The sequence below is a fragment of the Mixophyes fleayi genome, chromosome 1 (genome assembly GCF_038048845.1).
Source record: "Mixophyes fleayi isolate aMixFle1 chromosome 1, aMixFle1.hap1, whole genome shotgun sequence".
NCBI lineage: Eukaryota > Metazoa > Chordata > Amphibia > Anura > Limnodynastidae > Mixophyes > Mixophyes fleayi.
In genome coordinates, this window is record NC_134402.1 from 366,419,885 (window position 1) to 366,435,917 (window position 16,033).

At 40.6% G+C, this 16,033-nt stretch overlaps 1 protein-coding gene across 4 annotated transcripts in view; it reads right to left on the reverse strand.

The window, feature by feature from the left end:
* P2RX6 (purinergic receptor P2X 6) overlaps positions 1 to 16,033 on the reverse strand; it is a 45,686-nt gene that overhangs the window by 22,602 nt on the left and 7,051 nt on the right. For 2 of the 4 annotated variants that reach the window (XM_075178562.1, XM_075178561.1), the window contains exons 2-4: positions 13,980 to 14,073; positions 11,590 to 11,743; positions 2,829 to 2,900 (exon numbers count right to left, since the gene is read on the reverse strand). In XM_075178562.1, coding sequence (XP_075034663.1) covers positions 2,829 to 2,900; positions 11,590 to 11,743; positions 13,980 to 14,073 — 320 coding nt within the window. Of the gene's footprint in view, positions 1 to 2,828; positions 2,901 to 11,589; positions 11,744 to 13,979; positions 14,471 to 16,033 lie in introns of those variants that run through there. The other 2 variants (XM_075178559.1, XM_075178560.1) reach the window with 1 other exon arrangement.

The window sequence follows — 16,033 nt, forward strand, 5'->3', positions numbered from 1 at the left end:
TTACGATCATACTAAGCCGGATTTCAGCTTGCAGCTCCCTGAGCCTCGAGCTGAAATCCAGCTTAAAAGGTACCGTAATAACGGTATTTACGCGCACTATTACAGTAAGGATGGTAATAGTGCGCGAGCCGCGTTACTTTTCAGTGTAACGCCAACAATTGAATATGCCCCTAAGTGGCAACCCAAAGCAAATTGTGACGTGTGAATACATAAAAAACACACAGGCTGCTTCTTTTGTTTAGCACCTGTTTGGAAGTGTGAGTTCTAGAATAAACAACTCCTCTCTGGAAGACTAAGGGGTACATTTATCAAGCTGAGAGTTTTCGGCAAGTTTGAAAAGTGGAGATGTTGCTTATAGCAAACAATCAGATTCTAGTTATCATTTACTTATTACATTCTAGAAAATGATAGCGAGAATCCGATTGGCAACATCTCCACTTTTCAAACTTTCTGGAAACTCGCAGCTTGATAAATTTACCCCTTAGTTTTCCAGAGAGGAGTTTACCCCTAAGTCTCCTGTACGGCTGTATTACTAAAAGATTGAGGAAGATAACATCATTCTGATTTCCACACATGAATCAGATAAGCTCTTTTTCACTTCACCTTTGGTACGCAGCCACTTGTTATATTACACACTAATTATCTTTGTTCATTACTTTATACTACATTATGTTTGATGCTTTTGTTATTTGTTGTTTATTCTAGCTTTAGGAGATATCAATAAGATGATCCCATCCAATATAAAGAAAAATTGCAATTTGATTTACCTAGAAAGAATTGCTTTTAGACAACTTAAAAATATCCCCTATATTGTAATAAGTGAGGCTGACAAGGAAGAAAGAGTTGTGATGACAAAAGTGTATGTAGATGTTTAATTCTAAATATTCATATACTGTATGGTTTTAATGATGACCTTAAATGTTTACTTGATAAAGCCTTTAATGTGTCCTTAATAAAAACCTATGATCCCATAAACTACCTGAAATCCATAAGACATTGTTAAATGCCCCTAGTAGACCGCTTATTTGGGGGATTAACTCAATTTCCTCTAATAATGCTAAATATGTGTTTGTATCTGGATTGAAGTATTCCGCTAATGTGATTAGAATATGTGAAAACATACAATGGGAAAAGGACATGATATCAGTTAGCAGAACAATGCCGTGAGGCAGTAAAATGTGTTTTTAACTAACAAGTCCCACCTTTCAAATGGACAAGTATCTTTGCTCAGGGATTCTATTCAATTTATCTTAGAAAGGAACTATTTTAAGTTTGAGAATACATTCTATATACAACATGTTTGGGAGCACTGGGAGCCTGGCTGCCCCAAGTTTGACTTTACTACTTCTTATGGAAAATAGGTGCAGCTAGGAAAAGAATGCCTTTATTTATGTGGTACAGATAGATAGACAATCTGCTGATAATATGGAGAGGGGATGTTTGGGTGAAGACTATGCCTAAAATACAGTAGCAATGTTGTATACAGAATCAGTGGTTGAAGTGGAAATGAAGAAGTGGCAAGATGGAAAGTTAGAAGTGGCGGTATGGAAAATAAATGGAATTTGATTGTTTTACAATCAAAACAGGAAGCGAAGTGGCGGAATGGCATACCTCCGTATACCAGCCCATTGTGACCACTGGACATAATTGTAGTGATATTATTATGTATCATAAACAGGTTAGTCTTCTATTAAAAAATGAATTGAATATTTTTTATTTCATGTTAAAACAAAGTGAGATATGATGGACCATAAACATCTTTTATATCCTACGAATGTACTAAGAAACCAACTCCTATACCAGAAATAACATTTATTTATAGATTACATTAGGATGACAAGCGTGTGGAACATTTTTTTTTCGAAATATTGGAGAATCCTTAGTTTGGATCTGGTGTTAGCACAAGTAAAAGCTGATAAACTAGGTTTTATTCATAATAGAGTTCCTATCACTTTGTTTGATGTGGTCCCTACCACGAAATCTATACAGGACTACAAGAGCTCTGGGACAGAGGTGCAGACGATATAATGAGTGTAGTTGGTTTGGAGCAGGCCTATAGAGTTAGGTTAGTAATGGAAATTACTTATGTGGTTTATTTATTTCAATACAGCTGTGGCTTACAATATAGGTCAGACCCACAGACCCTTTAAAAAATGGTTATGTGAACATCAATGGAAGATAAAACAAGATAGTAACAATCAGTTATATATGTATTTCAATCAGGCACCTAAATTCTTGACTGCTATGTTTATAGAATTAGTGCAGTCTGATCTCAGAGGGGCGTGATCATCTAAATAAATTGAAAAGAAAAGAGCCTTACAATATATATATATTGTCAATGTTTTTTTATTTGTTACAGATCATTGCTATAGTTTGATGGTAATGATTTAATATGCTTTATAATGATTGTTTTTAAAATAATAATGTGTTAGTTTATCTGTCATTTATTTATGATGTGGTACTTTTAATGACCAGAAGGTGTTTGTAAAATGCTGCTTCCAGTTGATTTACAATGGATTATTGAATTGAAGGGTCTAAGGACATGTATATTCAGATTTCAACATTGCTTAGTAAGAGTGTCCATATTATGAGGAAGAAAGAGCAACCTTACTAACAGGTAGGACTGCACTGAGGGGTTTCCCGTTGGTGGCCGAACAACCTAAATTTTCCAAGGTGCACATATGAATATGGAAATGTATATGTGATTTCATTATTTTAACCTAAATAAAAGTTTACATTTGATCTATTGGAGCACTCCTCTTTTTGCAGCACCCTCCGCATACTGTGATTTGAATAATGATAATTACACAAAAAGATTGTCGTCTTACCTCTGGACACACACCGAGCACTTGTCCTGGTGTTGAGATGAAATTTGTTACCAAAAACAGAACATTTTCTCCCTATGATACAAAATTCATCATGTAGAAACAAGTATCATACAGATGTTTTAACAATAACATAGATATTAAACAAATGTATTATCATTAGCTCGCAAACAAATAGGTGATAAAAAGAAGCACATATTGTTATATATAATTTTATTATACTTATAAAAAAACACTATATACCACAATATATTTAAAAAGTTAAAAACAATATCGAAAACAGCATATCATGTGACTAAGAACAAATGTTGAGAAGAACCTCTTCAGTGATTGGCTAGCCACAGAAGAGACTATGTGAATGTCTGTTCCGCAATGGAAGGCATGAAGAGCTGAGCGCTCACACAGAGCATCTAGGTGCTCCACAGTGGAAATCAAGAAAGGAAAAGCTGCATGTGAATGAATATGTATGAAATAAAGATAACAATATTCAAAGGAAGCCTCCTAGTGATTATAGGCGGTAAGAGCAATAAATACATTTTCAATACATTTCTTCATTCAATACAATACATATTCAAAAGTGAAGAATTGTCCAGGATAAGAAAACAACAGAACACAGCATTTGTGTCATGTCATATGTATGTTTTCTTAAATATTTTATATAAATGATAAATTTTAAATGTAAACTCTGTAAGTCTATTTTTAGGCGTTTAATAGTTTCACCAAATGGTTTGTTCACTTGGTTTTATTAACCAGTATATTAATATATTTATTTCAAAATATTTAAGTGTAATAATTAAAGTCATCCTTGTTTATTATCATGTGAGCTATTACAGTTATTATATCACCCGGGACCTGCCCCTGTATTTATAGTGGGAGGAGTCACCAACCTGGTGTGACCCCGCCCCCATTGGAGGCTAGGAAGGGGTCCCCCGATATTCCTCTTTGTGGCCCTGATCCCTATTTCTACAGCTTACTTTGCTTCTGGCCAGGGCCTGATTAAGGGTTCTGGCCGCCCTAGGCTAATACGGCCGCAGCGCCCCCCCCCCCCCTCCTCCTAATATATAGGTGTATAGGAACACTCCTGAATATGAATGTTCAGGTGTATTCTCCAGCATTCAAATTTAGACAGATTGTGCCATTGTCTCTTACCTGTCCTTGCTCTTCTCTCTTGCAACTTTGTTATCCTCTCGCTGGCTTCTGGAAAGTTGGCGTCCTTTTTTGAAAATGCAAAAATGTATTATAATGCAAACCCTGAATGATTAGGCCCTTTAGTTAAAACAAAACACTCCATTATGGCCAGCTAAAAGTATCCCATTGGACAGGCATATATAAGCAATATCTGAATATTTGTTGTCAATCAAATACAAACCTCTACCAGCCCCATCTCACTAATATTTAGTATTCTAGTGATTGCTGAGACCACCCATGTGACCACCACACAATCATGAGATTCTGCCCCCCAAAGCTACTCTATTTTTTAAATACCCCCTGCAGCCATTTTCCTTAACCACAACCCCCCCCCCCCCACAGCCATTTTCCTTAACCCCTGCTGCAGGCATTTTCTTTACCTCCCACCCTGCATCCATCCCCCTTGCAGCTATTTTCCTTACCTCCACTCTGCTAGCTAGCTATCCCCCCGTCACATCAAAACTCCCCCAGTCACATATATCAGCCTCCCTCCTCCGCCCTCCTTCATACATATCAACCTCTCTACCCCCCTATAGATTTTCATGGCAGCCCCCCCTCCCACCCTATAGATTTGTATGACAGTCCCCCTCTCCCTCCCTATACATATGCATGACAGTCCCCCCTCTCCCTCCCTATAGATATGCAGGGCAGTTCCCCCCCCTCCCTATAGATATGCAGGGCAGTTCCCCCCCCTTCCTATAGATATGCAGGGCAGTTCCCCCCCTCCCTATAGATATGCAGGGCAGTTCCCCCCCTCCCTATAGATATGCTGGGCAGTTCCCCCCCCCTCCCTATAGATATGCAGGGCAGTTCCCCCCCCCTCCCTATAGATATGCTGGGCAGTTCCCCCCCCTCCCTATAGATATGCAGGGCAGTTCCCCCCCTCCCTATAGATATGCAGGGCAGTTCCCCCCTTCACTTACCTGTAGTTGTGCCAGCGTCGCTCCTCTCCTCAGATCAGCAGATAGGAAGTGAAGACGTCCTGCTTCCTGTCTGCTGCACAGCAACAGGCAGCCTGGCGATTGGCTGTGTGTTGCTAACCACTGACCACCAATGCTTTTGATCATCGAGCCCTCCACCCCCCCCCCCCCCCGCGGCGACCCCCCCCCTCACCCCGAAAAAAAATATGAATGAAGAAATTTTAAAAAAAAAAAAAAAAAAACATTTAAAAAAAAAAATAAAAAAAAAAATACCCACAGTGCCGCGCGCACCGGGACCCAGCGCCCCAGGCTGCAGCCTGGTCAGCCTAGTGGTTGATCAGGCCCTGCTTCTGGCACCACCTTATTTTGTCTATTATTTAAATAGCTTTATAGTTTTATAATGATAATAATTATTTATTTATATTGCTCCTTTCTCCCAAAAGGACTCAAAACTACTTTGTTGCAGAGAGTGAGGCAGCTATCTTGTGTGCACACAGTTGTTATTCTAAGGAATCTTTAACATCAGTTGCTGCCCCATTGGGGCTTACAGCCAATTACCTATCAGTATGTTCTTGGACTGTGTGAGAGGAAATCCACACAAACACGGAGAGAATGCAAACTCCATACATATAGGGCCAGACTAGGAACTGAACCCTGACACAAGTGCTGTGAGGCAGCAATGCTAATCACCGTGCCACAGTGCTATTTTGTGGTATATGGCATTTATTTCTGATAATATTTTATTTTTTTTGCAGCTTGGGGGGAATTCAATTGGGCTGTGTTCAACGGAACGTTAATTATATTACCGTTAATATGGTCATTTTAACCCAGATTTCTGCTCATGGCTCCCTGAGCCGCGAGCAGAAACCAGCGTTAAAGATTACCGTACTAACAGTAATTATGCGCACTATTACCCTATTAACTATAATAGTGCGCAGGCCGCGTTACTTTGGCAGTAATGCGGCCAATTGAATGTGCCCCTTGGTGTCTCAGTGATGTCACTGGTTCCTAGTGAATAGATAGGTTGTATTCCCATTAATAATGGCCCACATAATTGTGACAATCTATGTGAGACACATTTCATGGGGGCTCTGTTTCACTGCAATCCTAAGGCATTGTACAACCTCCGTGCTGACCCCACTTTTGAGAGGAGTCTTTGAAAAGGGGGGACAGATGACTTGTATTGTTTTGGAAAAATCTTTAATAAAAATGTACTGAGAAAAAGCAAAGGGGGAAAAGAGTTCCCTACTGTAGAGGATGGCATATGACTAGCTGATTAGTATTGAGCATCCCAACCAATCATTCGTCACCATCTACAACAGGCCTGGCCAACCTGTGGTTCTCCAGTTGTTGTGAAACTACAGCACCCAGAATGCTCTGTCAGCAGGTCCAGTACAAAGTTTCCTGGCACCCTTGGCAAAACTTCAGACAACCGCCCCCCTTCAATACCCTCTTACTACTTTACAGCCCCTTGCACACACACTCACTTTGTGCAAATTAATAAACACAAATTCTGCATTCACTATTCAGGGACAAATGCAGGATTTCTTGAGAGGCATTTCTGCTCCACAGGTTGGCCAGGCCTCGTCTACAACAATTAATGAACCCATCCTTTTTAAAAAGTTTATTGGCAATTCCTATCAAAAGTATTGGCATTTATAAATAGGAAAGGTGTACAGCCACTTCTATGCACAATAAATTAATATACTATACGTGCAGATGTTTTTAGAGACCTGGGGGTAAATTTATAAAGCTGCAGGTTTGAAAAAGTGGAGATGTTGCCTATAGCAACCAATCAGATTATAGCTGTCATTTTGTAGAATGTACCAAATAAATGATAACTAGAATCTGATTGGTTGCTAAAGGAAACATTTCCATTTTTTTAAACCCGCAGCTTGATAAATATACCCCCTGGTCTATTAGGTCAAAGACTTCTGTCTGGAGATTTTGAATTTATGGGCAACTCTAGAAAATATGTATAAGGGTCTCAACCTCACCACAGTCCCTTTACCAAAATTTAGAGACAGAAGGCCAGAATGTATATTTTACCTGGCGTGAGGTATAATCTTTATATTATTTAAGTAACATTTTAGAATGATTAATACATTGAGACATTTTATACACATTTTGAAAAATGTTGTCCCATTCCTCGTCTGACAAGTTTTAGGTCTGATTCCCATTTAGTTTGCATCAGTAGTTCATTTTCTAGTGTAAGAGTAAGAGTAGGGCTTTGTACCGAAATTAAATTCCATCCTTATAATTTGATGATGAGAAAAATCAAACTTATAGAAAGGGGAAAGGATTTCAAAGTAGGGGAAGGAGAGTCTTGTGATTGAAGACAATTCTGGATTTATAAATATTTATTAAACTCTTGGGGGAATATGATATTTAACTTGCAGTTGAGCAAATAACACAATAAAGTTATTTTCATAAAGATCTTGCTCTGTGATAATGCACACATTATACCGGCAGGACAAGTATAGATTTTGTATTAGTTTAGAGAGGGGAGGGTACAATCCTAGGTAGGTGTTAACTTTTTATCCCATGCATCTATAGAGTCAAGTATACTTTTTAAAGGGAATTTGTTCAGTGATCTATGTTTCTTATTGATCCAGATAACGTCTTCTAATGGAAAGAGGTGCGACTTATGTTTTTCAGTATCACCCCATGGCTTAAGAGGGTACGGGGTCAAGTCAGTCCTTACATTGGTCGTACAAACATGCCTGCTAATAAATTTCTACTTTGGGAGCTACTAGACCTTCTTTTAACTTGGATGGAGAGGTAACTTGTATGGAGAGATAAATGCCTGAGAGTCTCTAGCAAATCTTGGGGCGTTTACCTCTCCATACAAAGTTTAATAATATTGTATAAAATGAATTGATTCGTTTTTGAAGGATTGTGTATAGGATAGAGCAGAACAGGTATATTATCTTTGGAAGGAACAGTATCTTTACAGCCATAAAGCGTATTTGCCCCAAGACCTCATAGTTAATGACTCAAATTGCTTCATCAGGATTAGGTGACTACACTCTATGGTGTTTAATAGGTTTAAGGTAACATGAATTCCTAAACAATTCAGTGAAGTGGAAGGGTGGGGTACGGTATCCCGATGCTTGGGATACCGACAACCACTAATCCTAAAAAAAAAAACATGAATAGTTAAAAAACATGATGAAAATATACACCTTATACACCACATTTACCTTCACAGCAACGGCGTTGATTTCCGAAGAGTCTGCTATGTGAAGGCTGATAATTCCGAAGATGCTGCATGCCGGCGCTGGATTGTGACGTTGGGTAAGTATCGGACGGCATGATTAACATACCTCTTTAAATGTGTTCGGTGACGTCACAATCCAGCTCCAGAATGCAGCATCTTGGGAATTACCAGGCGTTGCACAGCAGACTCTTCATAAATCAACGCCGTCACTGTGAAGGTAAGTGTATATTGTCATCATGTCGTTATTTAACAATTCATTTTTTTTTTGTAGTAATAGTGGTTGTCGGTATCCCAAGCATCAGGATACCGATTACCACCAAAGTGGAACACCAGTTATATTTATATGTAGTTTGGAGTGATTGGAGAGAATCCTGAGCAAATTGAAAACCTAGGGCATCTGATTTGGATGTGTTTAATTTATAATAGGAAGCTTTGGATCACTCGCAGGGCAGGAAAGGCCTCTGCAGGAAGAAACAAATTTTCTTATGTATAGTTCCAATCTGAGCGCAGTAGATATGTCATTTCCGACTAGGGGCTATATTCACAAGTCAAACATAAGCGGAGATAGGAGGAACCCCTGTCTCGTTCCATTGTGATATTTCAAAGTTTGAAGATATAGGAACATAATTATACCATTGAGGGTTTTTGTATAGAGTATGGATCACCTAGAGGAAGAGACCTTTAAAACCATATCTAACAAGAACTGAGGACAGATACTCCCAGTAATGTGTGTCAAATAATTTCTCTGTATCCAGAGAAAACAGTAACAAGGGTTTAGCTCCAGTAGTGTGGTCTGCTAAGTACCCTTCTTGTGTTGTCATGGGCCTGCCCGCCCAAAGCAAAGAACACAAGATCTTGAGAATCGGATCAAGACTATTAGCTATTAATTGGTTACGATTTTTATATCGGAGTTCAGTAGGGTAATTGGACAGTAGTTCTGACACTGTGTTGGGTCCTTGCAAGGCTCATGAATAGTAATAGTTTCAGAGTGGCATCATTAAACAGATTAGTTAAGATTGGGGTCAGTAAGGTCTGGAAGGTGATATAAAAACCATTAGTGAAATCATCTTGGCCAGGGGCTTTACCCCTTTTCAATAATTTAATCTCACCTTTAATTTTCTCGTCCATCCAATCAGTGAATCAAGGAATATATAAGTGGAATCTGCTGTAGGTTGGAAGGTTGAGCCAATGTTTTGACATCATAAAGTTGTTCATGATATGCAGCAAATTGATTTGCAATATCTATAGACTTCTAGATTTGAGGACCCTACATATTGGTCAAGCTTTTAATTCTTCCCTCTAAGTTTGTGTGCTAGGAGTTTGCTTGCTCTGTTTCCTAGGGTATATGATTTTGTGATTGAGATTGGCTATAAATCTGTAAAAGGGAAGTGGTTTGTAATTTCTTATGCAGTCTGTAGTTCTATTCCCTTCTTTGGGTAAGAGTTAGCCCTGGAGAGTGAATATATTGTTTGAAAGCAGTGCCCATGATGTATGACAGAGGTGGGTATGCCAAATGATCTGTAAAACAGGGAGTAATATGACACTGTCTGTTCTTTTGGCAGATTTTAGCTTTTCATCTATGAGGAATTGTTACCATATGCAGGGCTGCCAAGAGGAATTCAGGGCCCCGGTACAACAACTTCATGGGGCCCCCTTACAGGTGCGCATGTTGAAAAATTTTGCGGCGGCCCAAAGTTGCTAGTGGGTGTGGTCGTAGAATTGGGGGCATGGCTGGTGGGGGAAAAGTGCTAGGCCCTGAATTCACCGGAGCGTGACATATGTCCAAGCACTCCTGACTTTCAAGACATCTAGCACCACAGTGTAGTACAGAAAGAATGCATTGTGTACAAAGAGAGTTCACAGTCTTGGCCTGTACCTTACATTGGGCAGAACACTCACCAAAAATTTATATTGTCCCACTAGAATCACAACATTTCACACACTCTCCTGCTCTCTCCTACCTGTTCTTCTCACTTTCACCCTATGTGGCCGCAGGTTTCTTTAGTTGCGGCTTGTCTGGATCCTGGAATGTTGGGGGACCCTATTTGGAAAAAAATGGCTACATTTAGAAAACTACAACCAGCCCCGCCGTTAAATCAATAGCACCCATGATTAATAATTAGGCCTTCCTAGAGCCCCAACATTAAAATAATAGTATTCCCATTACCCCGCAAACAAAATAGCAACCATTAATTAGCCACCATCTACCTCACACACACTACATTGCCAAAAGCTCCCTGTGCCATCACACACACAGTACTGTGCCCCTTCATCATCACCACGCTATGCCCCCTTATGATCGCACTGTGTCCTACATGCTAACTTTGCCCCTTTCTTCATCCCCCTGTGCCATGCTGCCTTTGCCCCTTTCTTCATCCCCCTGTGCCATGCTGCCTTTGCCCCCCCTTTCTTCAACCCCCTGTGCCATGCTGCCTTTGTCCCTCTTTTCTTCATCCCCCTGTGCCATGCTACCTTTGCCCCCACTTTCTTCAACCCCCTGTGCCATGCTTCCTTTGCCCCCTCCTTTCATCATCCCCCCTGTGCCATGCTGTCTTTGCCCCCTCCTTTCATCATCCCCCTGTGCCATGCTGTCTTTGTCCCTCTTTTCTTTATCCCCCTGTGCCATGCTGTCTTTGTCCCTCTTTTCTTTATCTCCCTGTGCCATGCTGTCTTTGTCCCTCTTTTCTTTATCCCCCTGTGCCATACAGTCTTTGTCCCTCTTTTCTTTATCCCCTTTTGCTATGTTGCCTTTGCCCCCTCCTTTCATCATCCCCCTGTGCCATGCTGTCTTTGTCCCTCTTTTCTTTATCCCCATGCCATCCTGTCTTTGCCCCCTCCTTTCATCATCCCCCTGTGCCATGCTGCCTTTGTCCCTCTTTTCTTTATCCCCCTGTGCCTGTGCATTTCTCCTCTTTCACTTATCTCTGTACTGCTTTATTTCATCTTTATTTTCTTCTCTCTTCTGTCTTCTTCTGTGCTCGGCTCTTCACTGAATGTCGGGCGTGACGTGATGACGCGATGCCCGACATTCATTGCAATTACAGAGAGGGGAAGAGGGACGCCGGCGCCGCGATCATGTGAGTATTTGTATACACACATGATCGCGGCGCCAAAGCCAGCTCCCCCACCCCCCGCTGCGGGGGGGAAAAAAAACAGTTGAAAAAAAAATAAGGGCCCAGGCCAGGGCCCGGGTAATTAGTACCCACTCCCCCCCCCCCTCTCGGCGGCCCTAACCATATGGGCTTCTTGCTAGGAACAATGACTATTTTGTCCTTCATTATTGAGGCCACCATTTTCCTGTATGATTAAAATGGCACCCAAACATTCAAAGAGAATCAGGAATAACCTCCCAAGCTATGGCATTTTTAGGGAAAACGGGCAATGGACCACCTGAATACCAATTCTAACCGTCATACCATGTAATGAACAAACTCACCTGGCTAGGCTTCACAAAGTCTGCTACATCCCATAGTCTTTCTTGAAAGTCCAAGAAATTCTTGGTAACAGAAGCTCCCTTGAGTTTTGTTATTACAGCAAAGTGAAGATCAGAGTCGCTTTCTTGGTATCCTTTTTTTACAATAAAAACCCACCTGTTCAATTCAATAAGAAGCAATATATTAGCAAAATGAATGTACTTGTCCTTTAATGAAGTAAACAGTTTTCATATCTTCTCCCAGGGCTGTACATTACAGTATATTTACACACATGCTAAGAAATCCTAACAAAGACTGGGGATTATTTTTCACCAAGCTATATAAAAAGCAATCGCTAGAGCAAGATAACTATGTTTTGAATTTGTAACACTAAGTGTAGCATGGCCACTGGGCATGATCTTAAAACCATATACTACATTCTATAGAAACATAAGGCACTAAACACCCAACATGAGGTGATCATAATATTACCCTATTACAATGTATAAATACAAAGAACACTGTACATACCCAACATAATATAACCAATGTACATGATCCTAATACAATTCCATTACATTCTATAGAGATGTGAAACACTACACCTACCCAACATCACATAGTTACTGCACATGATCATAGAGCAATTCTATTACACTCAATACAGCGATAGTACATACCATCTACTCAACATAACATGTCCACTCAACATGATCATAATGCACATTGTATTATACTCTATACAAACATAGGACATTGCACCTACCCAGTGCCAGATTAAGGGAATGGAGGCCCCTGGGCTAAGTGGGCCTCCATACCCCGTGAGGGCCCCCCCCCCGTGATCCGAGCTGCCTGCCCCCCCCCCCCGGCACTTACCTCCTTCCCCGGCGCGCTGTGCGCTCTTTACTGAGGAGATCTCGTGAGAGTGAGACTCACGAGATCTCGTCAGTAAGGAGACTACAGCGCGCCGGGGAAGGACTGCAGGGAAAGTGCTCAGCAGCACTGATCAGGCTGGGGGCGCCCCCGCCCCCGACCGATCAATACTGCTGCTGAGCACTTTCAAGGGCCCCCTGGATGCCATAGGCCCCTGGGCTGTAGCCCAGTTAGCCCTATGGTTAATCCGGCCCTGAACCTACCCAAAATGACAAGACCACAGAACATGAACCTGATACATTTTTATTACTCTAAATACAGCCATATAACACAACACCTCCCAAAAACATATGACAACTGGACATGATTGTTGTATAATCCCATTATATTCTATATATACAACTACCGTACCAATATGACCTGACCATTGAACATGATGAGAATGCAAGTCTGTGATATTCTATAGAAACACCTAATAAAATGACACAATCAACAACTCCACATCATTCTAAAATTTATTCTTTGGTAATAGTATTTCAGCATCTCTGGACAATTAGTCATTATTAAAACCAGGCAGATTGTTAATGCAAATCTTCAAAAATTAGACTGTCCCTGTTAGGCCAGTCCTGGGATGTTTGGAACCCCTCCCTACAATTTATAAATTAGTGCCCTTTAAAATGAATACCCCCACACCAGCCCCCACATAGCATTAATACCCCTCTTACACCAGCCCCCACATAATATTAATACTTCCCCCTACACATAATATTAGTCACGATGTGAAGGGTGTGGAGGGCATAATAGTGGCTGAGAGGGGGGCTGTGAAGTAGGGGGAGAGGTGTGGTGAGAGGGAGGGAGGCAGCAGAGAGGAGGGAAGTTGAGGAATGAATTGCAGATCATAGGTGGCTAGCCCCAGGGGAAGGCCAGTCACCAGGAAGCACAGCAATGGTGAGAATTCTGGGTTGCCCAGACCAGGATCCTTGGTCATTCCTGCCCCCTCTCCCCTATAGCTGCAAATCTGGGACCTGACTCAGACTGAGCACCTTGAGGTAATAATTAAAAGAACTCCAGTATTCTGAAACTGTGTTATGAAAGCCAATTGAATGTGTTTGAAGTTGATAGTCCAATAAATAATAAAAGCAAAAGGACATGTACATACACCATGTGACAAGCCTTTGCTTTGCTTTGTGTCAGTTTCAACGTTACTTCAGCATTAAGCAGCATGATTGCACGGTACAACATAACTGATTTCTATGGGGATGCTCACATAATGCTGCACAAAAGTTTTCACAACACCATTCTAATGCTCAGTTAAAAGCAAAGCTGAAGTATAGGATTTTGTCATTGTAAATGGCATTGCTTTTGTACCCCAATGTGCAAGACCTTACTTTACATCCAGTGCAGCTCTGTAGATTGGCATTTCTTCCTACTATGTAGTCATCTATTAATACCCCATGTATATATTCCCTGCATCAGATTATCTCTTTTCACAGCCTCATGTAAGAATCTCCAATAGCATTTTTTCAATAAAATTACTTACCCAATAATATAACATAAAATACCAAGATGAAGCAGGCGATGAAACACACCAATCTTCCTGTTCTTAGTCAGCACATATTTCTCTGTCTTGTAATCTAGAAGAGGTGGAAAAGATTTTGTACAGACAGCTTCCATTACTGCTTCATACACAGAATGACTCTGCTCTTTCAGCACATAACACAGTGTTAAAGAGACAGCTCTATACATCCGTCTTGATGTGAAGTAACATTTGTGGGACATACAAATCCAGGTTTGACCTCTATACAGTACATCACTATGAATATTCTGGCTGGCATTTATTAAGGCAAATGTTGTTTTAAGGCCAAATCACCATTAACACAATAGTTGCTATTTATAGCATAGTTGCCTACTCTCCCTGAATGTCCTGGAGACTCCTGAAGTTTGGGGAGAGCCAGGCAACCTCCCGCATCCTGCCCTCTTCGTTGGTGAAGTGGGTGAGAACGGGGATAAATGCGCCATACTGGCCCCTAACGCATGTCCACGCCCCAATGACGGAGCCCCCTCCCTGAGATCATGCTACCAAACTTGGCAAGTATGATTTATAGGTGTCAAGTGTTGGTTCAGAGCAGTTATGCCGATCTCTGGAAACGTAAGATTTTTAACTGTTTATGGCCAGGAGTAAAGTGGTTGCTACAGTGGTGCCTGAAAGTTTTAGAATTTTATGAATTCTGCATACATATGACCCTAAATGTGTTTACATCTTCATCTAAGTCATAAAAATACATAAAGAGAACCAAATAAATCAAATGACATTAAAATCATTGCTTTCTCCTTCTTTAATAAATCAAATGATCTATTTAAAAAGTATGTGAACCTCTAGGATTCTTAGTTTAGTTAAGGAGACAATTAGAGTCAGGAGTGTCAAACAATGGGATGATAATCAGGTGTGAGTTTGGGTGGCCCTGCTCTATTTAATAATCATAAACCTGAATCTTCACTTCCAAAGACTAGTCTTCACCGCACAGGTTTGTGGACGCATGTCATGCTTAGATCAAAGTAGACTTCTGAAGACCTCTAGAAAAGAGTTTTTGATGCTCAGCAGATTGGGAAAGGTTACAAAATAACTTCTAAAGACTTTGCGCTTCAGGAATCCACTCAGGAAAATTATATACAAATGAAGAAAATTGGACACCACTGGTTTAGGACTATTTTGCTGCCACAGGACTAGAACAGCTTTGCCACAATGATGGAACTAAGAAATCTGGATTGCACCAGAGAATTCTGAAGGAGAATGTCGGGGTATCTGTCTGTGAACTAGCAGGAGGGTCTTGCAGCAAGATAATGACCCTAAACAAGCCAGTCTTCAAATAATTGGTTGAAGCTGAACAAATTTTGCATTTTGGAATGGACGAGTCAAAGCCCATCCCTTAGTCCAAATGAAATGTTGTGGCAGGACTTGAAGGTGGGTGTTCATGCAGAAAGGCCCATCAACACCCATGAGTTGAATCAGTTCTGGAAGGAGGAATTTTGGCCAATTCCTCCAAGCTGATGTGTGGAACAATAAAAGTAAACTTTTGATTGAAGTCACTGCTGATCAAGGGTTCACATCAGTTACTGAAAGCATAGGTTCCAATACCCTTCTGAGAAATACGTTTCATTTTAGATCAACAAGTGAATGAAAAGGCATATCATTTTGTGTGTTATTTGATTTATTGGATTCCCTTTATTTATTTTATGACTTAGATGAAGCTCTAAACACATTTGAAGTCACATGTATACAGAAATTCAGAAAATTCTGAATGGTTCACAAATTTTCTAGCACCGCTATAAATAAAACCCATGAGTTTTACTCATCACTGTGGTAATATTCAAAAAAAAGTTTGAGATGTCCCTTTGTTTCCATTAAAGTGACAGATGATTGATTAACCTGGAGAGTAGTGGGCTGCATGTGGTTGGGTGGCTGGACTGGAGCACACAGGACAGTTATACTTTGACTAGATTTATGGGGTATTGCTCGAGACCTCATGCATTCTGATCTGCATTTCCCCACCTGCCCGATCTAAAATCCAATTGGGAAGAATGATTGATATCAGG